A 24,426-nucleotide genomic window follows, 5' to 3' on the forward strand; every position below is an offset into this window, starting at 1 on the left:
TATAGCGTATTCCTCCGACCAGGGGTTCTTAGTGATAACAATCTATACGGTTATTGAACGATAAGGACTGAAACTACGGGGATGCGACCCCTGCCCAAGTCACAGCTATGACCCCTTCACAGGTTTCTTCTTTTACTGGTTTTAGGACCTCTCGTGGTAGGTACCACCACCCTGCCTATTTCTGCCGTGAAGCAGTAATGCGTTTCGGTTTGAAGGGTGGGGCAGCCGTTGCAACTATACTGAGACCTTAGAACTTATATCTCAAGGTGGGTGGCTCATTTACGTTGTAGATGTCTATGGACTCCAGTAACCATTTAACACCAGGTGGTCTGTGAGCTCGTCTACCCATCTAAGCAATAAAAAAAAAGGTTTGTTCACATGAGAGTCGTATCCGCTTATTATCCAACTTAACTGCAAAATTCCTCGTTTGGTCTACTAGAAGGGATGTCTGTTGCATTACGGGTATATATTATCCAACTTAACTGCGAAGTTCCTCATTTGGTCTATTAGAGGGGATGCGACGGTACGGGTATATCATTCTGAATTTTTTCCCTATTTGTTGGTAATCTAAGGGGCTATTCACGCTACGCCCGGACTAGTAGATGAGTTCACGGGTTCGACCTTAGAAAATTTGCTAGAGCAGTGCTTCGCTGAATCTACTATCGGATCACCACCGAGAAGATCCGATGAGAAACTCATCACTAGGCTGTGAACATTTTGTCCGCCCCGTCATGACTTACGCGAGTGTGGTGTTCGCTCACGCGGCCCGCACACACATAGACACTCTCCAATCCTTACAATCCCGCTTTAGCAGGTTAGCCGTCGGGGCTCCGTGGTTCATGAGGAACGTCGACATACACGACGACCTGGGCCTCGAATCGATCCGCAAACACATGAAGTCAGTGTCGGAACGTTACTTCGATAAGGCTATGTGTCATGATAATCGCCTTATCGTTGCCGCCGCTGACTACTCCCCGAATCCTGATCACGCAGGAGCAAGTCACCGTCGTCGCCCTAGACACGTCCTTACGGATCTATCAGATCCAATAACTCTTGCATTAGATACCTTCAGCTCTAACACTAGGAGCAGGCTGAGGTACCCCGGTAACCGTACTCGTCGAACTCGTCAAAGAGGTCGACGTGCAACCTAACCCATGCATCAGCCCGCTGAGTTTCTCGCCGGATCTTCTCAGTGGGTCGCGATTCCGATCCGGTAGTAGATTCATTCGCGAAGCAATTGCTCTTGAGTTATTAGGTCTTCTTCGGAGGCGCTCGGGCAGTTGTTAGCAAATCCCACCCCCCCGCTCCTGGCTGAGCCTTTGCTCGCCCACCTGTCCTTGTGAAGCTGGAAAGGCCCTCGGGCCACCAGTAATCTTTCAATCATAAAAAAAAAAACATGTTGTCCGCTACGAAGTAATCCTAGTAATCGTACTAAGGGTCTAATGTAGAAATACAGTAGTCTTATTTTAAAGTGAAACTTCTTTAAGCGCGTTGAGAGTAAAATTTTACTCGCGACAGATTCGTTACGGCTAGAGAGAAAAGATACAATTTAGGACGAGCGAGAGTGAGAAAATAGACAGAGCGTCTCGCGAACCACTCTACCGTGGAGAGAGGGAAAGAACAAAGCGAGCTAGGTCGTTTCTCTTATACACAGCGTTTCCTGTTACAAGAGAAATTTGATTTAAGGATGAAAAATGAGGAATACCTACTATACACAGCAAAAGAAGTTCACGTGAACCAAATTGCACGCGCATAATTTTTTTAAGTTTGTTTTAAGTTAAGTGTCACGTTAGGCTCTTCGCTGAATTTTTTTACTTTATTTTTGTTCCTAGTGGTTACTGATCTCACCGACGCAGACATCCCAAGTAATCCCAACATAAAGCTACTGGGCCGCGCCCCGGTGAAGTGACATTCCGACACTCTCTTTAGAAACTTTTATCTATTATATTATATTATTTTATAGAAATTGTTATTTTTATTTAATTCCGAGCATTTTCATATTTATCTACCTTTTAAACCTTTTGTGGACTTCCACAAATAATTCAAGACCAAAATTAGCCAAATCGGTCCAGCCGTTCTCGAGTTTTAGCGAGACTAACGAACAGCAATTCATTTTTATATATATTAATCAGATATCAGATAAGAGTTGCGATATTTACAAAAATTGTTGAATCATCCATAAAGCCGACATGAAATTTCCGAAAAACTTATTAGATATTAAACTTACCGATTAATAGGATAATGTGAGGAAGATAACATCGTTAGTCACGGGGCTGCCGGAATCTTATCTCCAATAAAAAGAACAAAAGAAAAACAAAAACACAATTTGTGCCATATCTTTATTTCGGTTTTAATACAACAACAAAAAAAAACCGATTCGTATCGGCCTAAGAACCGACCGGTCAACTCCCAAATAACATAATAACTTTTATAATATCTCTACATTCGTAAATCTAATAGAACGAGAAGACACAAAAACGAGGTTTCGCTTACAAGAAGAATACATCTAATTTAGATGGGAGTAAAGTTTAATATTCAAAAACACTATTCAACTATTAAATTCTATGAAGCAACCACCTCAAGATTCGAATATAGATCATGAAAAAAAGAAAGTAAATAATAATATATAAAATATACACTAGGAATGTATAAGTGCGATGAAAATAAATATCTCTCTGAAACTCTACGACAGTATAAAAATGTATTAATTAAAAAACTAGAATTCGTTTACAGAAACAGTAGATATAGACATAAAAAAATAGATTGGTCGAATACTTTTTAGGGAATAGTAAGTTCGATCATACAATTCATAGATGGCGCTACTGAGTTGCTACCTGACCAACAGATGGCGTTAGTGGTAAGAAGATAACTTCGTTATCTTAGCATTTCGTATTGCTAAGCTATTGTTTAATTTTTCGAGCACGTATTGAGCAGAAAACTTCATATTTACAACCGATTTATTAAAAATAGAAAGTTAGAGAACTTTTAAATAGATAGAAGTCGTTTCAAAGACACAAGGAGAATTATTTTCATTTAAGTACATAATTTTTTAAATGATCTGTAACTAATTTTAAACTAGAAAATTGTTACAAAATATTATTAATCTTTAAGTATTATCTTTATTGAGATGATAAATTAGAAATACGCCAAAATTTCGCTTAAAACCACGTTAATACGTTTTGTATTAAAAGTCAAATTAAAAGTTAAATGCACTTATAGTGAACTTCATTTTTATTTTACGTAAAGAATTTTAAAAAGATAGCTTTATTTCACTAATTAAGTAACCCTAGTAAGGTTAAACTGATATATCACCAGCCGTAGTTTCATCAATAAATATAATTATTGGTAACACTTGGAATTTTCTGCACTGGCAATTTTATTTATAGAGACGCCATTTGTCAGTGTTAAACTAGTTTATTATTTATTACTGAATACATTGCGCGTTCTCATAATTGAAGTTAGTATTTGTAACGCAGACTTCGGGAAGGCCAGGGCCCTATCCATTCCGCAGTCAACGTTTGGATACATAATAAGTTTAATGTAACTTCTAAACAAACTAATTTAACATACATATACCAGAGATGATCTAAACTGCAAACCTTTTGTCTCAAACACTATTAGAACTTTCTAGTTGTGTTCGTAAAATATGTTAATAATTTTAAAGAACATTACTAACATATATTTTTTGTTGTCGAGAAACCAATGAGAAAATAAATATCACTTGCTATATAAACACTTTCTGTGATCATTCGTAAAAACTTTGACAAAGAAAACTGTTTGTTTCGAATTACATAAAAATCTTTACAAAACTTAACAAAAGCAAATGTTTTAAATATATATAATATATACGACAAAAAAACACTACCACACACAATAATAATTAAACATTTAGAAAATACAACAAAAAAGAGTTATTAATTTTTAAAACGCAATTCAGATCTTCAAAAGATACTGTTTGAACGATAGTGTTGTTTTAAATTTATTCGATAGTTTTCTAACTAATGTAGATAGGTAAGTAAATATATTGAGCTTATTCCACTACACGCATGTTCCAAAGGGGAGTAGGGCAGACAGAGGCTATTAAACCGAATCGCTCAGTTTTTTTGTGAAATTTATAAAGACTGCTGTAATTAAAATTATGATTACAAAAAATAAGGTAATGTTTGAGCAAGAGAGAGAGAAAAAAGAAAAATTTTTAGTGATTCTAATATGTACAGAGATGAAAATAGATTAGTTTTTTTTGTTGTAAGAAAAAATAGACACGGTGAATTTATTGAATTAATATTTAAAGATGCAATTTTTAAATCGATCATTATCCATTTCTCCCAAACTATAAAACTGTTTAAGTACACAAATCGTAGAGGGCGCTAGTGACCGCTTCCTCAGTCAAACAATCACACATCAACAATCTCTGCCTCTCCCGTACGGTACAGCCTCCTCCTCCAGTACCCCTCAAGGTCTCCTCCGTCAGAACAACAATGAAAATTAACAAAAAAGAACAAAGTTCTGAGAACAATAGCGTCTTAAGTATACTGCAATCAATGTGATCACATGTCCATCTTTGTATGAGCTTATTCCAATAAGTATTTATGTGTTATTTACCTCACCCTAGAGATCGGCGCGAGGTCACCGACCTCATGCTCATTCGGTTCCGAAAAGCAAAATCAAAGTACATTACCTACATATGACGTCACACATTGAGTTGAGCGTTATTTTCGGACTAGACATCCCGTTACTGTACAAATTTTTCATTGTTGGTGCATTTTGATTGTGAATTGACGAATTTTTTGTTAATTTTATTTTTTCACGTAAAATGACAAAAATATGTGCATGACTCGTGCGCACATATAATATACTTATGTAATACTACTAATGTAATATAAGTATTTAAAGTCGAAAATATCGTTTTTATATTTATTTAAAAATGTTTTTAATGGTTTCTACTTAAGTAACATATAAATGGGAGGGATGTGTGTATGTATATTCGTAAAATTAAAAGAGAATAATAAAATCGATAACAAATCCAACGATCTAATAAGTACATGAAATATCATGACAGATATGTCTCGACACTACAACTAGATAAATTTCTTATTTAAATAAGATATTTCTACTAACTACAAAATAAAATCTGATAGATTCTACGATTACGTATATTTAAATGTGAGCTTTATCCCTATTATCATTAAGTATGTTTTAGTATAAATCGCAGGAGCGTCTCAGTGGAAATCGAAGTTGCTTGGTAACAATTGTGCGATGGAATGTCTTGTTCTATGTTTTGGCTGAGGGCGTTGTGTTGAAGCAGGGACGCACGAGGCTGCTGGTAATAATGAATCGATCACATAAATCTAAATTCAATATCGAAAATATGAATAATAGTATTAGTGTAAAAATTGAACACGCTGTATATTGCTTATAGAACGAACGGTACGGTTCGATTAACAATCACTATAACTTATCTAACCAATTATATCGCATTTTCGCATTAAAAGTATAAAATTTACAAAAATATTCGAAATTGAGTTCATTTGCATAAACATTTGGTATCACCAGTTTTTTTTTCATAAATACTGTCAAAAGGGCGTAGTTTAGTTTTATTTCTTTTTTCTTAGTTTACCTACGTATTGACTACTATAAAATATAAATTTATACATAATTTTATCTTACTTTAAAAGACAGTTAATGTAACTGGTAAAAAATTAAAAAATAAATGTTGCAAATATTATTAATATTAAAATAAAAAGATGACATGTTAAAAAAAACTTTAAAACACTCTCCTGTAAAATTAGTAAGTTTTGAGATTATACAGTTTTAATGCGAGAAGACGATATGTGATTTGATTTGTTTGTAAAGTATATTCTTGAAGATGTGTGTGTGTACATATTCAATAAGTGTCGTTCAAATTTCGATCCAATGCTGCTGTGGTTAAGGTCGAGAGTCGTGCGTCGCTGCGGCGGGGCCGGCGTGTCGCTCACGGTGGCAGGTTCAATTGCAAGTTCTGGAGGTACGCCGAGGTCGAGTTCAGTAAGCCGATGCGTTGCTTTTGTTTCCGCTGCTCGGTCATCTGTGCGGGCAACGTGAGGTCTACATGAGGTCGGGCGTTTTGAAACGCGACACTGATCCACGGCTACGGTCACTCGTCTCATCTCGGCCGAGCAGATTGGTTATGTTAATGTATAAACAAGAAAGAATTTTAATGTATCAAAACAAAACTAGTAAATAGTGACAAAAATGATACGATGTTCTGTGAATTAAGGCGCTTTGGTCGGCGAAATTAATGGCATAGATAAGGTTTTTTTATTTTATTTTTATTGTGTAGTTAGATGGACGAGCTTACAGCCCACCTCATGTTAAATGGTTACCGGAGCCCATAGACTTTTACGACGTAAATGCGCCACCCACCTTGAGATATGAGCTCTAAGGTCTCAGTATAGTTACAACGGCTGCCTCACCGTTCAAACCGAAACGCATTACTGCTTCACGGCAGAAATAGGCAGGGCGGTGGTACCTACCCGTGCGGGCTCACAAAAGATCCTAACACTAGTAAAAATGAGACAATACTGGGTTGGCAGTCGCTTGTGTATTATATATAACCCCCCCAACGCCCCTGGCCCCCACCTGGTCCCTGAGGTCGGTGAGCAGTTCGGTGAGCGTGGCCACGGCGCGGTGCGCGCGGTCCAGCTGGGCCTGCAGCGCGCGCAGCTCCAGCTCCCCACCCTCGCCCTCGCCGCCGCCCATCAGGGACAGCGCCCGCAGTCTCGGAAACCAGTCCAAGTTGTTGGACTGACGGAACAAAGGACCGCTGAGTGCGTGTGGACCGCAGCATTGAAATTCACGCAATGGTCCGCGAGCAATAGCTGTATGGGGTCTCACGATTTTCGGAAGTGTTACCAATAAATTAATATAAAACATTATCATTTATATTTTATAGTGTAGACGGGTGACCAAGTTCACAGTTTATCTGGTGCTGCTATGTGGTTAGTGGAGCCCATGGACAGCACTACGTAAACACCACTGCCCGTCTTCAAACACAAATCTTAAGTCTCAGTTTTACAATAAACTGTTGTACTATGCCCGCCTCTTCGAACCGAAAGACATTACTGCTTCACGGCAGAAATAGGCAGAGCGGTGGTACCTACCCGTATGGGATCACAGGACATACTACCTCCACTGATTTCAGTATATTAGACAAAAACAAAGGGGCCACATTTTATATCTTTAAACGAGCAATCTCGGAAACGGCTCCAACCATTTTCATAAAATTTAGTATACAGGGGATTTCGGGGGCAATAAATCGATCTAGCTACGATTTATTTTCAGAAAATGTTGTTTTATTCGTAAAAATTAACTTTATCGATAATTTTGATTTTATCTTTAAACTAGCTACTCGCCCTCGCTTCGCTTCGGAAACTGTAATTTATTATTGATTTCTCCACTATTTAATAGATGTTATTATACATATAAACCTTCCTCTTCAATCACTCTATCTATTAAAAAAACTGCATCAAAATCCGTTGCGTAGTTTTAAAGATTTAAGCATATATAGGGACAGAGAAAGCGACTTTATACTATGTAGTGATAACCAGTTCATATTTTATTATTATTTAGTCGGTAAGATCGAAAAATATTATTCATATTTCATTATTTTATCAATATGTAATTATTTAAATATAATTTCTAAAACATACAATTTATAAAAAAAAACCCTAGCAAAGCTCGGTCATTATCTGGTAAGTATAAAAGTGCTCTTAGTTGCCAGTGGTCATGACATTGGCAGCAGCCGGCCTCATGGATACTGACCTTTATCATAGAGTGCACGTAACTCTCGGGGCCGGTGAACTCTGTGGGGTCCTTGACCCTCACGAGCACCATGAAGTACAGGTAGTGCCACATGTTATGCTCACTCTTTATATGTTCCTCGAAGGACACTGTCTTATTGTCAAAGGCTGACCTGTTCAACCCTGGAACAGCAAATCATTCACTGTAGAGTATTGAAAACTAAAACAACTGTAAAATAAACGTCCTCATCTTGTGTGTGCGTACGAGCGCGCGCGTGTGTGTGTGCGCGTGTGTACGCGTTTGATGTGTGTATGTGTGTGTGCGTACGCGTGTATGTGTATGTGTGTGTGCGTACGTGTGTGTGTATGTGTTATGCTGTGAGTACCGAAAACACGCAAACGATACTCAAACTAAATACTATTTTGTATTATATATTTTTTATATTTACTCCAATATCGGAAATCGAATTCGAACTCCGTGGCTTACTTACTCATTACACCAGAAAAGCGATCTAGTTTTATGCTGAGTGAATCAGAAGGTTAAACTAGTAAGGCATCATTATCACATTAACCCTTTGAGTGCGAACCGTCGATAAATCGATTCTCTATTAACGCGTATACGTGCGGAGCGTCGAAATACCGACTATTGTCCAGTTTGATTATAGATATTAGGTAAAATTTGTAAAATTAGAAAAGTCGGGCATTTTTTAAAACCCTTTGAACTTATTTCTTTTAAACTCTCTTCACTTCTCTTTACTTTTCTCAAACCTTTAGCTCAAGTAACAACTTCATGAAATGTTACTGTACCACGTTCGAACGTCGCTACGAACAAACAAACACACAACAAACATTCATCTTTGTATAGTACTAGCGGCCCGCTCCGGCTCCGCTCGGTTCTTTAACAAAAATTTCAACGATATTTGACGTTGTTTTATTTTTTAAAATAAAAGAACACTTATTGCGGCATAACTATAATAGTTAGACATATGCTGCCGCAACATTTTTTGTAAATAATAATTTGTTCTACAAAGTCGTAGTGCATTATTTTATTCTATCATCAATAGTTTTCGCAGGGCACGCGATGTAAAGAATATTTTAGGCAATTTTTTACACCTTGGGTTACATTATTGGAGTTTTGATAAAGATCTCTAATTGTTGTCAAAAAAAATTATAGCCTATGTCACTCGGGAATAGTGTAGCTTCCAAACAGTGAAAGAATTTTTCAAATCGGTTCAGTAGTTTCGGAGCCTATTCAATACAAACAAACAAACAAATCTTTCCTCTTTATAATATTAAGTATAAGTATAGATTAGCTGTCACCCATAGCTTCCCCGCGTGGTCAAGAAAAAGTGTCAGTGTAATTTTTGATGGAAATGAGATGTATTTCGGGATAAAAGGTAACCATCAAGATAGCGTCAGGGCGCTTCTCCTGCTGTGAAAGAAGGACAAACAATAGCACTGATTTGATCACCTACTCAGCCAGACCACTGACCCAAGGCGGGAGGAACCCTCGTGACGCGCACATATATACCAACCACATATAAAACAGGTGCTCTTAAGTATTAATTCCTTTTGCTGCTTCTCGCTACGCAGGTCCGCGAACGTGTCGATGATCACGCCGAATATCAAGTTGAGAACTATGATGATCACCACGAAGAAGAACAACAGGTCGTACACCACGCGCGCCACGAACAGCGGCTCCTGCAACACACGACACGTCACGCGCCGCCCCCCGCACGGGGACCGGGGGCGGGGGGGGGGGACGACAAAACGGTTGGAATATTTAATTGACAGCGGCTCTTACAACACACGCCGGTCATCGTTCTCATCGAACCCGTCGCTTGTGACGAAGGGCTCGACCAGTAAATTAACCCACAGAGATATACCACTGAGTTTCTCGCCGGATCCTCTCAGTGAGTCGCGTTTCCGATCCAGTGGTAGATTCTGCAAAGCACTGCTCTTTCTAGGGTTAGTGTTAGCAACATTCCGGTATTGAGCCCCGTGAGCTCACCTACACACGTTAGGGCGAAGCTGAAATAGCCTCTCAAGGCTATCAGCATAGGTAGGGGAAAAAAAGCAAAACATGGCAAGTCACGCGCCGCCCCCCTCACATGGGGCCGGAGGGGGGCAGCGGTCTCGGGGGAACCGGTTGAAATATTTAGTACTTGACAAATGTTCACGATTTACTTCCAAGGTGGTAGGACCTCCTGTGAGTCCGCACGGGTAGGTACCACCACCCCGCCTATTTCTGCCGTGAAGCAGTTATGCGTTTCGGTGTGAAGGGCGGGGCAGCCGGTTGTAACTATACTGAGGCCTTAGAACTTATAGCTCAAGATGGGTGGCGCATTTACGTTGTAGATGTCTATGGGCTCCAGTAACCACTTAACACCAGGTGGGCTGTGTGCTCGTCCAGTCACGTCAGCAAAAACAAAAAAAAAACGTGTGTGCAATTCACACGTGGTAGAAGTGAAACCTACAAAAATTAAAATACAATTATCCTAAATGTCTATGTAAAATTTTGTCATTAGTAAATAATTGTAAATGATCTTTTATAGTATGAGGTGGCGCCCTCTGTGAATCGATATTTTAACTTCACGTATAATCCTAAATTAAAATTAATTACAAGAGGTTTCATACGCACGTTAGTATTAAAATATCTCATAGATGTCGCTGTATTACAAAAAACACTACCCTGAGAACGTCTAATGTGTTTTATCTCATTCTCTCGCCGGCTGAATCCTATACATTAATGTGTTTCTGTCTCTTTGGCCTAATTTTTTTCTTTCATCGAGTTTGAAATCACAACGTTTCTAAAGAAGTTTCACTTCAAAATTTAATGCACGTACGAAGCTGGCCGGCGCCCGCAGGATGTCCCCGATGCCTCCCCCGTTGCGCAGGCCCTGGTTGAGCGTGGTGACGATGCACATGAGCAGCGAGTCGCAGCTCCGCTCCCGCAGCTCGCCCCCCACCGACACCAGGCGCGGCGCCGCGCGGCACCCGCCCGCCCCTCGGTACTTGTCGGCGGGGTCGCGCCCGCAGCTGTCGGCCTCGAAGCGGGGGTCGTCGTCGTCTGGGGGGGACGCACCAATATCCTTGTGTTTACTGGTGGTAGGACCTCTTGTGAGTCCGCGCGGGTAGGTACCACCGCCCTGCCTATTTCTGCCGTGAAGAAGTAATGCGTTTCGGTTTGAAGGGTGGGGCAGCCGTTGTAACTATACTTGAGAGTCTTGAACTTATATCTCAAAGTGGGTGGCGCATTTACGTTGTAAATCCTCCAGTAACCACTTAACACTAGGTGGGCTGTGAGCTCGTCCACCCATCGAAGCAATAAAAAAAAAACCTATAGTAAATTTTGCGTGATTGAGAAGAACAAGTTATTCAAACCAAAATCCAAATAAGTTTTCACATTTTTAATATGTATTGGCAAAGATTTGAATAATAATTCCTGTTTAAATCCCCGGGGATTTTCGACATGTTCCCGGGAACACGTCGAAAATATTAATAAAACTTCATTTAAGTCCTCTACCCAGCTCGGAGTACTCACCGTCCAACCGATCGACGTTGACCAGGAAGTGGTCTCTGAAGAACATGTAGCCTACGATGGAGAACATGTAGACCAGGACAAGCGCCAGCACGGCCGTCAGGAGGATGGACCGCCCGTTGCGAGTCACTGACCGCATCACGTTAAGCAGCGTCTCTTCTCGGTACACGATGTCCAGCAACTGCACGGGATCGACGCGTCAGGGGGGACTGATGCGTCAGGGGGACCAACGCGTCAGGGGAAACCGACGCGTCAGAGGGGACCGCCGCTATATACAGCCGACCTCACGTCTCAAGGTGGGGGGCGGCATGCACGTTGTAATATCTATGGGCCCCACTAACCACTGCAGTAGGTGCGTGCTCATTCACACACACATGCAATATAAAATTTAAATACGTCATCGGTCCGTATGTTGTTTTATATACTAAACAATCTCGAACTTGTGTCTGTGCAAGATTTGTTATTTATTGTCAATATCGATTGAAGTTTTCGTTAAATTTCTTCTATTGTATCAAAAATTAATAAAATTTACGATTTGGTAACTGCTTGAAGAGGCTACTTTAAGGTTTTTTTTACTAACAGCTGCCCGAGCGCCTCCAAAGGAGACCTAACAACTCAAGAGCAGCTGCTTCGCGAATGAATCTACTACCGGATCGGAATCGCGACCCGCTGAGAAGATCCGGCGAGAAATTCAGCGGGCTGATGCATGGGTTGGGTTGTACGTCGAACTCTTTATCTTTTTTATGAGATTGTATGACCTGGTAACTAAGACCTTTAAGTTATGTCTTATTTTAATTTATATTCTTATTTTTATGAAAAATGATGAAATGAAATGAAGATGATTAATTTGAGACATCAAATGAAATGAGATGAGATGATATGGGATGAAATATAATCTCAGTAAAATGGTGGTGATTTACTGAGATTTTTTCAGTGGACTTTTTTGAGGATCCCGAGAAGTTACGTCCAGCTGCTTTGTTTCATTTTCCCACATTTGTGCACTTTCACAGATATTAAGCAGTTAATAAACCACCGTTATTACACATTTAAACCTGAAGAAACACTAAATAGACAAAACAAAACAAATCACACAACTTCACTACTCGCGTTCCCGCCAAAAAGTCGAACTCTTTTTCGAGTTTGATGAGTAGGGTTACTTTAAGATTAGAGCTACTATCGATATATCGATATGTGACCTACTAGGACAGAAAAGAAGAACGGGTGGCAGCATATCCCGAGAAAGCAGAACAACAAGTAGACGGTGTGGTAGAGGAGCTCAGGGTCGGTGAGGACGTTGCGCGTCGACTTGGACAGCGTACCCTGGTTACCCATTATGCTGACTAGATGGATACCTTTTACTATTATCTGAAATAAAAAAAAATCAGTACACTTATATCTCTATATATAAAAATGAATTGCTGTTCGTTAGTCTCGCTAAAACTCGAGAATGGCTGGACTGGCTAATTTTGGTCTTGAATAATTTGTGGAAGTCCAGAGAAGGTTTAAAAGGTAGATAAATATGAAAATGCCCGGAATTAAATAAAAATAACAATTTTGTTTTTCCTTTGATGTGTCCCCCGTCGGACGGATTCCTTTTGTTTGTTTTAAGTTTATTTTATACAAAAGTTTAGGTCTTTTATTTATTGATTAAGGCACTACGAGGTCTGCCGGGTCAGCTAGTTAATAATATTTTCGGATTTTCCTTGCGGTGCAACGAAGAAAGACCTAAGCCTCTTTGTCGTGTGAAGTTTGTCACTTCAATTTTATTTAGTGTAGGAAAGAGATAAATAGATATCTGAGTTGTAGTATTGAAAAAGGTATGCATGCCTACTTTGATAATGTTAAGAGACTTCTTAGTTGAGGGAGTGGGCATATAAGTCATACGACTCCTGTTTATTACATATTCAAATGAATCGACATGAGACGACCTCAAGGGCCACTTCATGATAGTGATGAGTCTTTCTCGTGTTTCATAACTATAGTACCAGATACTGTAGAAGGATGGCGGATTTGATCCGTGCACACTAACTGGATTCATTTCTATAGTATAATTGTTATCTGCCCAGGATCTGTGTGTTTAGTGCGAGTTTTTTATCGTTATCGATAGCGTAAAAGTTAACTCAAGGCCCATGTCCTTTGAGTTAACTTTTCTGTTAAGCTCTGTATGGAGTTGGAACAGCGCCCCTAGCGGCAAACGTAAGCAAACGTTCCAACTGCATACAAATTTGGGGGTGGGGGGGTATTGAGTGTTTGTTGAGAGTGCAGTGCTGACCGTGAGCATAGCCAACGCCCAGAGCGTGGGTTCGGGGCCGGCGGAGCAGAGCACGCGCACTATGGCGCAGGCGAGCAGCGCGCGCACCCCCGCGCCCCGCGGCACCCACGCCACCAGCGCGCCCGCCGCGCCACTCGCCGCCCACACCGCCAGCGACACGTGCTGGCCCAGACCTGCGCGCGCACACGACACTACACTACTTCATCTGCATATTTCTGCCGTGAAGCAGTAATGCGTTTCGGTTTGAAGAGCGGGGCAGCCGTTGTAACTATACTGAGACCTTAGAACTTATAGCTCAAGGTGGGTGGCGCATTTACGTTGTAGACGTCTATGGGCTGTAGTAACTACTTAACACCAGGCGGGCTGTAAGCTCGTCCACCCAAAAAAGCAATAAAAAAAAAACACATGAGACCTTTAAGATGAAATCCTAAAGGATAAGACGTTCGCTGCATTCGTATGTAGCGATGCACCCGTGTTCGAAACCCGCAGGCGGGTACCAATTTTTCCAATGAAATACGTACTCAACAAATGTTCGCGATTGACTTCCACGGTGAAGGAATAACATCGTGTAATAACAATCAAACCAGAGTTACAACTGAGACCCTTAGAACACTCGCCTCAAGGTGAGTGGCGGTATTTACGTCGTAAGTGTCTATGGGCTCCGGTAACCATTTAAAACTAAGTGGATCGCGAGCTCGTCCACCCATCTAAGCCATAAAAAAATCCTTCCTCTGTCCTAATCTTTATCTCTCCCCTACATAGGATGTAGATGTGCCTGGGATTAAGGATGTCTACTGTCATACGCGTACATAGCGTCGCATATATACCGCGGAACATCCCGAAGCCAAAATCCGCATGGGTCGGAGATGAAATAGTCCCACTAGGACATGGTACTTTGAATAAATAAAATAAATAAATAAATATCATTTAATTCAGACCATCATAAATCCATAATAATATGTTGTTAGTAGAGTAATACTAACTGAACAAGAACTGAATAAGAAACCATATTACAAAATCTGATGATAATGAAATTGTATTTACCAGTTTTTTTTGTGGCTATTATCTGAAACGTGTGAGTACTACAGACTTATATTTTTTAAATGTTAAAACGTAAACAAGCTCACTTCCCACTTGACATTAAGTGGTTACGGAAGCTTCAGACATAAGATGTAGCCTGTATTGTGCTTTTTAGCTTAACATAACTTGTACAACATATTATAGATTCTGTAATCTTCACCAGCTACTATTCGGAATGCATTTATTTCCTTTGAAACAAACTTAGATAACAATGCAAGAATACATTCTGAATAGACAGAGAAAACAATATTATTTTATTTTTCAAATTTGTTATGAAATAAAAATACAAAAAACGTATTGCCCCGGGTGAGGATCGAACTCACGACCTTAAGATTATGAGACTTACGCGCTGCCTACTGCGCCACCGAGGCCGGTGTAGGAATAAGTGAAATAGGTCATCATATAACATTGTTTTCTCAATCATGCAATTGCAAATGGCAACAAAATGAAGCTTCTTTCTCTCAAGCTGATATTACGATAATAATTGTTACTAAACAGTTAATAAACCACCGTTATTACACATTTAAACCTGAAGAAACACTAAATAGACAAAATAAAACAAATCACACAACTTCACTCCTCGCGTTCCCGCCAAAAAGTCCTGTCGGTCTGCCAATCTACCTAAATATAGACCGCGAATACATTATAGATTAATAGGAATTATTACTCACGAGGGTTCTCGTCTGAAAACGGGTAGAAGAAGGCCACGATGACGTTGATCAGAACGGCGAAGTTGAACAATATGTTACTCCACAGCGACATGTAAGATGAAACCCAGAACAGAAGAGGTTGTCCTGGGAACAAAAGGCGGGTGGAGTTGCTCAATAAATTAATGTATAATCGGGGATCAATCACACCTGGTCGGTTGGGTCCGATCCATGACTCTCATTACTACAAGAACCAGAGACTACACACACATACACTTATGTACACACACATATACTAGTGGTCCTTCGGTAGTCGAAATTCGACTATAATTAATTAAAATTATAAGTTTGTACACTATTATGATTCTATTGTCAAAGACTATTATACTTCTATAATCATAGATTTCGCCAAGACTACACTTTAGATAAATATAAATGAAGATAAACAATATTTATTTTCTCAATTTGACCACAGACCGTAAGCAATAAGAAAAGTTTGACAGTGAACAAATAGTATGCATGCGTGTGTGTGTCAAATACATGGTAGTGTGAGTAATGTTTTAGTAATTTTTAAATTAATAGCCCGAACTAAGAATCGAAGCCACGACTCTCAGTTCATTCGTTTTTTTTCGGACATGGGGTGAAAGGGTGCAGGGGGTGTTGGGTGTTGGCCCCCCGAATAGCATATAACTAGCATAATACTGGTGGTAGGATCTCTTGTGAGTCCGCGCGGGTAGGTACCACCACCCTGTCTATTTCTGCCGTGAAGCAGTAATGCGTTTCAGTTTGAAGGGTGGGGCATCCGTTGTAACTATACTTGAGACCTAAGAACTTATATCTATGGACTTATTTTTTCGTTTCATAGAGTTTGAAATCACACACAAGGATTCTAAAGAAGTTTCACTTAAAAAAAAAAAAGAAATAGCTGTCGATACCTCGTAATTTCTTCTGCCACTTCATTTCGTGGAAGAGGTGGTCGAGCCTCGCGAAGAAGTCCGCGACCTTGCTGCCCTGGTCGTCGCGCTCGGCGCTCTGCAGCACCCTGTGCTTACTGTCGGCCGGCAGGTACTCGCACATCTCCGGGATCGGGAACACGATCTGCTCCATGCTCCTGTCCGTGCGGACGATCTGCACCCCGACCCCCCGCGGGGGCAGGAATACATTATTAAAATCAGATTTGAAATTTTATTCCTTGCTATAGGATGCCGTTACAAAACTAGATCAGGATACTACTTTAACGCGAGATTTAATTAGACACTATTGGTCCTGCGGTTTGAACATTATTATTGGTGCTATTGCCAAAGACTAATAAGTCTTTGATCACAGATTTCGCCAAGACTACACTATTATATGGACAAATAATGTTAAAGACAAACAATATTAATGTATTCTCAATTTGACCACAGACCTTAAGCAATGATAAATGTTTGATAATAAACAAAGAGATATATATACGCGTTGTGTCAAATATAAATGGCATTATGGGTAAAAAATAATAATTGATTTTATGCATTTTTTATGTATCATTTAAAAAAATCTTAACATTCTGCACTCATTCTCTATAAGTGTGGGTAATTTCATGCTCTTCCGTTAGCGCAATTTTCGAAAAAGGAGTACAAAATCTTTGCTTCACGCATTAATATATAGATTAGTTGTATTAAGTAAAAGACTCGTTCCCAAACTCCGAAGGCGCTTCAGTCTGATGAAGACCTGAGGTCCCAAGTTCTTATGCGTACCTCGATCTGCGCCGTGTGAGTCCGGTAGTACTGCAGCGCGAGCGCGTGCGGGCCGGCGGGCGAGGCTCGCACCAGCGCCGCCAGCTCCTTGTTGTGCGCCGCCAGCTGGTGGCACAGTATGTAGATGTTGTGGCCCACCTGGCACAAAAAAAAAATCATTTAAATTCGGCGAGGGCTCTGTGTGCTTAGTGCGAGTTTTTTAACGTTCTCGATAGCGTAAAAGTTACTTCGTATTTGTATGGAATGTGATCGTTTGCCTACGTTTCCCGCTAGAGGCGCTTGTACAATTGTTATCTGCCCAGGATCTGTGTGGTTAGTGCGAGTTTTTTATCGTTATCGATAGCGTAAAAGTTAACTCAAATTTGTATGGAGTTGGAACAGCGCCCCTAGCGGCAAACGTAAGCAAACGTTCCAACTGCATACAAAATCGGGTTAACTTTTATGCTATCGAGAAGGTTAAGAAACACGCATTAAGCACACAGCACACGGACGGAAAGAACGCTACGTTTCATGTTCCACATTCAAAATCGTTCTCGTCGCGATAACAGAACTACGCAATGACGAAATTCGAACAAAAGTGATTCCGAAAGTTAATAATAATAATTCGGTATACTAATTCTTATGAAATTATATATATTATATATATATAATATTATATATATAATTGGGATCGTGCCATATAAAACAAAATTATTTTACTGTTGCACTTTTACTCTCCTTCTCCAAAATCTTCTATAATATAACAATTAAATAAAAAATAGTTTAAAAAAACTAACAAAATACGCTTTTATAGAAAATCCTACTAAAAAATAGAAAATATTTTTTTATAAATATGAATTAAAAAAGTGTAAGTTAAAATGCTTTTATTGTAAAGAAAAGTTTTCGAAGGGTGGGGCGGCCGTTGTAACTATACTGAGACCTTAGAACTTATATCTCAAGGTGGGTGTCGGCATTTAACACAGAATGCATACAATTCTATAGTTCACCGAGGATATCGACTGATAACAATGACATTGACAGATCACTAATAACGTAAAATGATAAACTTTATGAATGACCTGTACATACAGTAAATACTAGATTATTATCAAATGAGAGCTAAAAAACTGTCTTATCTCACGACTCACACTACTGTATGATTGCTGTCTCGATATTACAGGGGCATGGAATTTGATTTTAATTAATAAAAAATATTATTATACTGCATCGTAGGTAGCTTTTTAGACATATAGCAGGCCATTCTGATGTTAAGTCGCGACAAAAATACACAACAGGCCGGTGGCACCGATCCGCGCGGACTCATAAAGATGTACATACAAACAAATTATTATTACGAATCATTAACTTTTAAATATGGCATTCACTTCGGTTTTTGCGAGTTTGTAAATATGATTAAAAATCTAATATATATGCGTTTTAATCTTGTCTTTTATCTATAATTCAGATTTTTCGAATATTGTAACATTTTCGTGGACGCGAGCGGCTAGGTTGCTATTAGTTTTTTTTTAATCCAAAAATATAAATAGTGTACACAATATTTTTTAAGAATCCCAAAGTAAAGACAAAACAAACGTGTTTTTCTACTGAAATTTAATATAAATAGACACACTATATTTTACAGAATCCCAAAGTAAAGACAAAAAAAACCTGAGTTTTTTTACTGAATTTTCTATTAAAGTTTATACATAGAGTTTCAACGTTACGATGACCTATTTCACTCGTGTTCACACCGGCCTCGGTGGCGCAGTAGGCAGCGCGTAAGTCTCATAATCTTAAGGTCGTGAGTTCGATCCTCACCCGGGGCAATACGTTTTTTGTAAGTACATTGTATTGCAGTCAAGAATTTTCAGTTGCGTTATCTTCAAATCATCAAGGTATCTTTTTCTTTTGGGTGGACGAGCTCACGGCCCACTTTAGTGGTTACTGGAGCCAATAGACATCTACCATGTAAACGCTGCCACCCACCTTGACACATGAGTTCCAAGGTCTTATTTTTAACAGTACAGCGGCTGCCCTGCCTATCAAACTGTAACGCATTATTGCTTCACGGCAGAAATAGGAACGGTGGTGGTGCCTACCCACGTGGACAGACAAGAGGTCCTACCACCCGTTACTACGCAAATTATAATTTTCCGGGTTTGATTTTTTTTAACACGATGTTATTCCTTCACCGTGGAAGTCAATCGTGAACATTTGTTAAGTACGTGTATTTCATTAGAAAAATTGGTACCCGTTCTATGATATTTGTTCATTGTTCTATGATAATAATCATTATGAGATCATAAATAGAGTTGATTTTAGTCTGCACAGAAGAGACAGTAGCGTGCACTCACTTCCTTGGGGGAGACGGCCTGCACGGGCGCGTCGTCCTCGCTCTCCGAGTCCGAGTCCGCGCCGTGCTCCTGGTGGAAGGCTGAGCACGCAACATCAACCTGGGACCACAACCACATTCAGATCCATTGTCATCAAAAATGAAATGTTAGAAAATTACTAAGCCCTTATACGGTACCGTACCTTATAGGTACCTTTTTCCCCCTACCTATACTGATAGCCTTGAGAGACTATTTCAGCTTCTCCTTGACGTGTAGGTGAGCTCACGGGGCTCAAACCGGAGTGTTGCTAACACTGGCCCTAGCAAGAGCAGTGCTTCGCAGAATCTACCACCGGATCGGAAACGCGACCCACTGGGAAGATCCCGCGAGAAACTCAGTGGGCTGTGTCTGTGGGTTAATTTATTCGCTAGTCCTTCGTCGCAAGCGACGGGTACGACGAGAACGATGACCGCTTGAGGTATCATTGATTATGGTCGAATATTAATTGGAAGAATATTACTTTAAATATAGAAAAAATACTTTCACCGATTTGTCCCAAAATTACGTTATTCGCGAAGACGGTGGTTCAATAAGCATTTTTAACAACATACAAATTGAAATCAAAGGACATAGGTCACTCTCCATAAATTGCATGGCCTATTAAATGAAGTTCAAGGACAGTAATGAAATTAAGTTTAAATAGCAGACTACAGACTCCCTTTTGTGAAAACAAATTAAAATCAACATTGTTCATGGGGATACAGAGATATTTAAAAAATAAGATAAGAATTGTAGGTTATATCATATGATTTTGCTGTCAATGGACTGACACTTTAACATGATCATCAGTTTAAATATTATTTATATGACTATACTTTATATTACAACCATATATAATAAGCAGGTATATCGCAACGAAACACTTAATAATATCCACAATGCGCACGAGTGCGATAATGAGTGATCAAATGTAAAACGCCAATAAACATTAAACAAGCGTAGTTTTTTTTTTGCTTAAGATCAATAATTATTCATCCAGTAATGATTTATTCTACGGAGTTAAAAGTATAAAAATAGTTTTTTTTTTTACAGGAATTCGTAAATTCTTGTACTGACCAGCTGTTTGGGGTTCATATTGTACAGTATCCGCTCGGCGTTGTTCTCGGAGTCGTTCCTGGACTCCATGATGGCGAGCAGCAGCTTGGACGCGTTGTTCTTGAGCTCCAGCACGAGGTCCATGCGCGTCCGGCCGAGCGGGTTGATGTCGTTCAGGATCAGGGCCGTGATGATGTCCAGCCCGTTGCTCTCGTGCGTCGCTATGCAATTCTGGTTTTCGTGACACGGTCCTGGAGACAAACGCATTTTTTTTTATTTATTTTTTTATAATTATAATAAATATTAACTATTAACTAACAATCACGCCACGTTAACTGGTCCCGTGCTAAGTTCGTATAGAACTTGTGTTACAGGTACCAGATAACGGAAATAAATGTAATATTTTTATTATACACGTACTTATATTTAATATACATCCATGACCCTGGAAAAGATATTTTATATTTATCACACAAATATCTTCCCTTGGCGGGATTCGAACCCGCGACCCCCTTGTGTAGAGACCATGTCACTTACCACTACACCAGACGGCCGGCAAATAGGAGAGCGAGAGATAAATTATTCGTCCCGCTAAACCACTAAATGTAATTTAGACAGTTCTTCCGACGCAGCCCGGAAACTTCATTAAGCTGCCGTTTTAAGTCGTCGTGGCCTAAAGGATAAGACGTCCGGTGCATACGTGTTGAGCGATGCACCGGTGTTCGAATCTCAGGCGGGTACCAATTTTTCTAATGAAATATGTACTCAACAATGTTCACGATTGACTTCCACGGTGAAGGAATAACATCGTGTAATAAAAATCAAACCCGCAAAATTATAATTTGCGTAATAGCTGGTGGTAGGACCTCTTTTGAGTCCGTGCGGGTAGGTACCACCGCCCTGCCTATTTCTGCCGTGAAGCAGTAATGCGTTTCGATTTGAAGGGTGGGGCAGCCGTTGTAGGTATACTAGAGACCTTAGAACTTATATCTCAAGGTGGATGGCGCATTTGCGCAGATATCTATGGACTCCAGTAACCACTTAACACCAGGTGGGCTGTGAGCTCGTTCACCCATCTAAGCATTAAAATAAAATAAAAAATATGCAATTTCGAAAAGGGCACATGTCGCATATTCTGTAAAATACGTTTTTTCATATACATGTAGTTTTGAGGCTCACCTACACCCGTTTTATAATAATTCCAGTAATTTTCAATTGCTAATTAACACTAAAATATATATCAAAAGTTAATATTTTAAATTTTACACTGCTTTAGAAAATAATCAGGGTTTTTTTCATTTCCTGAACATTTTACATTTTCAGAGATGTGTCCTTATCGAAATTGCATATTCAATTACACTCCGACTTCACTGGGGGTTGGTGGCCTAACAGGCGAGACGCTCGACGCACTTGTGACGAGAAATTTTCTAAACGTGTACTGATATAGAAAATTCATAAACAACTTCCACTGTGTAGGAACATTCATGTAGAATCAAAACCACACATTTATAAATTAGAAAATCATTAATTATTGCACAATAACTCAATATGTCATTAATATACAATTAATTGATTGAATAAATAAATTAATAATAATATTAAAATGTAAATAAAGGTCGCTCCACACGACGACTAAGTTAGATACAAAAATCTATGAATAAGGTTCGTTTTTTTTTGTTTTTTATTGCAGAGATGAATGAACGAGCTCCTGGTGTTTGGTTACTGGAGCCCATAGACATCTACAACGTAAATGCGCCACCCACCTTGAGATATAAGTTCTTAGGTATCAAGTATAGTTACAACGGCCGCCCTACCCTTCAAACCGAAACGCATTACTGCTTCACGGCAGAAATAGGCAGGGTGGTGGTACCTACCCGCGCGGACTCACAAGAGGTCCACCAGTAGCTTGTACATTTGTCTCATGTTGCACAGATTTAATAAATAAAATATATGAAGAAAAATTCTTTTGCAATTACAACGCAATAAATAAGTTATCTGCCACAGAAATGAGCCTTATTAGTCTAATAATAGTGTGTTCTTTTTTCTATATCAACGAGATCGAATCCTGACTAGGAACATAGATTAAGAAGAATTTGCTTCAGTTTAGATTACAATCGAGCTTGAAAAAGAGTATAGAGTAATAAGAAAGTATTTACACAATTCTTTTTAGGTATCAAGGTTTTGTAAAAAAGACACACTCTTTATATAAAAAATGGCGCGCGTGCAACATGGTGCATGTACGGTTTGTCCGCACAACCCTCTGCTGTGATAATCATAACAACTCCGATATTGATTAATTGTTTATTGATAGGAGTATGCTGATTATGATTATTTATATGATAACAATGACATTATGCGAGTACGCGACGCCTTGCTGATGGCGGTACACGAACTGACTCGAAAATTAATGATTTTGACGTAAAATGCATGGGTCTGCAATATGATGTGCGCGCTGGCCCTGTACGATACATGACTCGTACAGTGCACGTGAAAGAAGTGAAACTTCTTTTGCGCTCTTTAGTATTGTGGTTTGCTACATTTTCATCCTTAAATCAAATTTCTCTTGTAACAAGGAATGCTGTGTATAAGAGAAACGATTTAGTTCGCTTTGTCCTTTTCCTCTCTCCACGGTCGAGTGGTTCGCGAGACGCTTTGTCTATTGTCTCACTCTTGTTCGTCCTAAATTGTATCTTTTCTCTCAAGCCGTAACGAATCTTACTTTCAACTCTCTTAAAGAAGTTTCACTTCAGAAATCTTGAAAAGACTTAATCAGTACACAACGAACTAATTCCTATGAGACGCGTGTTGCGGGATCACCTTGACAGTATTCAGTAAGAGTTTCCAACGTCTGGTTGATAAGGGAGACGTTCCCCTCGTTGATGTAGAGTCCGAGGAGTCCGAGGCCGCCGGTCGTAGAGCCGCAGATGCAGTCCAAGAACATCAACGTCTCCGACACGAGGTTGTAGTTCGATTTGTTGTTTTGGTTTCTTAGTAGGTTCTGTACAACAGTAAAAATCCGAGTAAATTTAGTTCTTACTAGCTGACCCGGCAGACTTTGTACTGCCTCAATCGATTAACAAATACCTAAACTTTTGTATAAAATAAACTTAAAACAAACAAAAGGAATCGGTTCGACGGGGGACACATCAAAGGAAAAACTAAATTATTATTTTTATTTAATTCCGAGCATTTTCATATTTATCTACTTTTTAAGCCTTCTTTGGACTTCCACAAATAATTCAAGACCAAAATTAGCTATATCGGTCCAGCCGTTCTCGAGTTTTAGGGACACTAACGAACAGCAATTCATTTTTAGATATAGAGACTAAATCTAAAATAACATGTTTTTTTTTAGATTACGTCAAACTAAAAATTATGATAATAATTTTCTATCTTAATGTTATGTCGGTAAGAACAGTCAAAGTGTTTAGAGTGTTGCCATCGGTCATCATGTCAGGTAACAGGATCTATCTATATAATGGTTTTTAAATATAATTCTTACTAACTTCAGGAAGCAGGATTAACTTGAAAATCTGCAGACGCATCAAGGTTCAATAGGAGAGTCACAGTCATAATAGTCATAGTCACAGGTTTTCCTAGCATAAAAGTCAAGGAATATTGTTATTGTATACCTCATAAAAAAGCCATGTATATTATTATACTAGTGTTAAGAATTCTTGTACGTGTTTGTATTTTAAGAGGCTTGAATAAATATTATTATTATTTATTATAATCACCTGTAGATCAGGGTTGTGGTTTTCACACAAGAGCTGGAGGAAGCGGAGTATGGGCTTCATGACGGCCACCTTGGGGGGCAGCACGTCCGAGTTGCTGGACTCCCGCTTCTTTTCGCACATGATCTCTTCCAGCGCCGTGCTACCTGCGGGCGCACACCTCGCGTCACTACTGGATCTATGTCTATCTCTCTCTATCTAAATACAATCTAGTAATTAAATGAGTGGAAC

The 24,426-nt window shown here is 39.5% G+C and overlaps 1 protein-coding gene and 2 non-coding genes across 6 annotated transcripts in view; 1 reads left to right on the forward strand and 2 right to left on the reverse strand.

The window, feature by feature from the left end:
• Positions 1 to 2,325: 2,325 nt before the first annotated feature.
• Positions 2,326 to 24,426, reverse strand: part of LOC101741421 (inositol 1,4,5-trisphosphate receptor) — a 101,887-nt gene continuing 79,786 nt past the window's right edge. For all 4 annotated transcript variants that reach the window (XM_062676440.1, XM_062676438.1, XM_062676441.1 and 1 more), the window contains 15 exons: positions 24,199 to 24,341; positions 23,279 to 23,459; positions 20,483 to 20,712; positions 19,388 to 19,486; positions 17,055 to 17,192; positions 16,254 to 16,446; positions 15,343 to 15,465; positions 13,592 to 13,764; positions 12,520 to 12,684; positions 11,323 to 11,500; positions 10,625 to 10,848; positions 9,314 to 9,479; positions 7,801 to 7,961; positions 6,619 to 6,783; positions 2,326 to 6,064 (listed from right to left, as the gene is read on the reverse strand). In XM_062676440.1, the coding sequence (XP_062532424.1) occupies positions 5,972 to 6,064; positions 6,619 to 6,783; positions 7,801 to 7,961; positions 9,314 to 9,479; positions 10,625 to 10,848; positions 11,323 to 11,500; positions 12,520 to 12,684; positions 13,592 to 13,764; positions 15,343 to 15,465; positions 16,254 to 16,446; positions 17,055 to 17,192; positions 19,388 to 19,486; positions 20,483 to 20,712; positions 23,279 to 23,459; positions 24,199 to 24,341 (2,432 nt within the window). In that variant the 3' untranslated portion in view covers positions 2,326 to 5,971. The remainder of the gene's footprint in view (positions 6,065 to 6,618; positions 6,784 to 7,800; positions 7,962 to 9,313; positions 9,480 to 10,624; positions 10,849 to 11,322; positions 11,501 to 12,519; positions 12,685 to 13,591; positions 13,765 to 15,342; positions 15,466 to 16,253; positions 16,447 to 17,054; positions 17,193 to 19,387; positions 19,487 to 20,482; positions 20,713 to 23,278; positions 23,460 to 24,198; positions 24,342 to 24,426) is intronic.
• TRNAM-CAU (transfer RNA methionine (anticodon CAU)) lies at positions 14,970 to 15,042 on the reverse strand. The gene has a single exon. It is a non-coding gene; the product is annotated as a tRNA-Met (tRNA).
• TRNAM-CAU (transfer RNA methionine (anticodon CAU)) lies at positions 18,787 to 18,859 on the forward strand. Its single transcript has one exon. It is a non-coding gene; the product is annotated as a tRNA-Met (tRNA).

Source organism: Bombyx mori, chromosome 27 (genome assembly GCF_030269925.1).
Source record: "Bombyx mori chromosome 27, ASM3026992v2".
Lineage (NCBI taxonomy): Eukaryota > Metazoa > Arthropoda > Insecta > Lepidoptera > Bombycidae > Bombyx > Bombyx mori.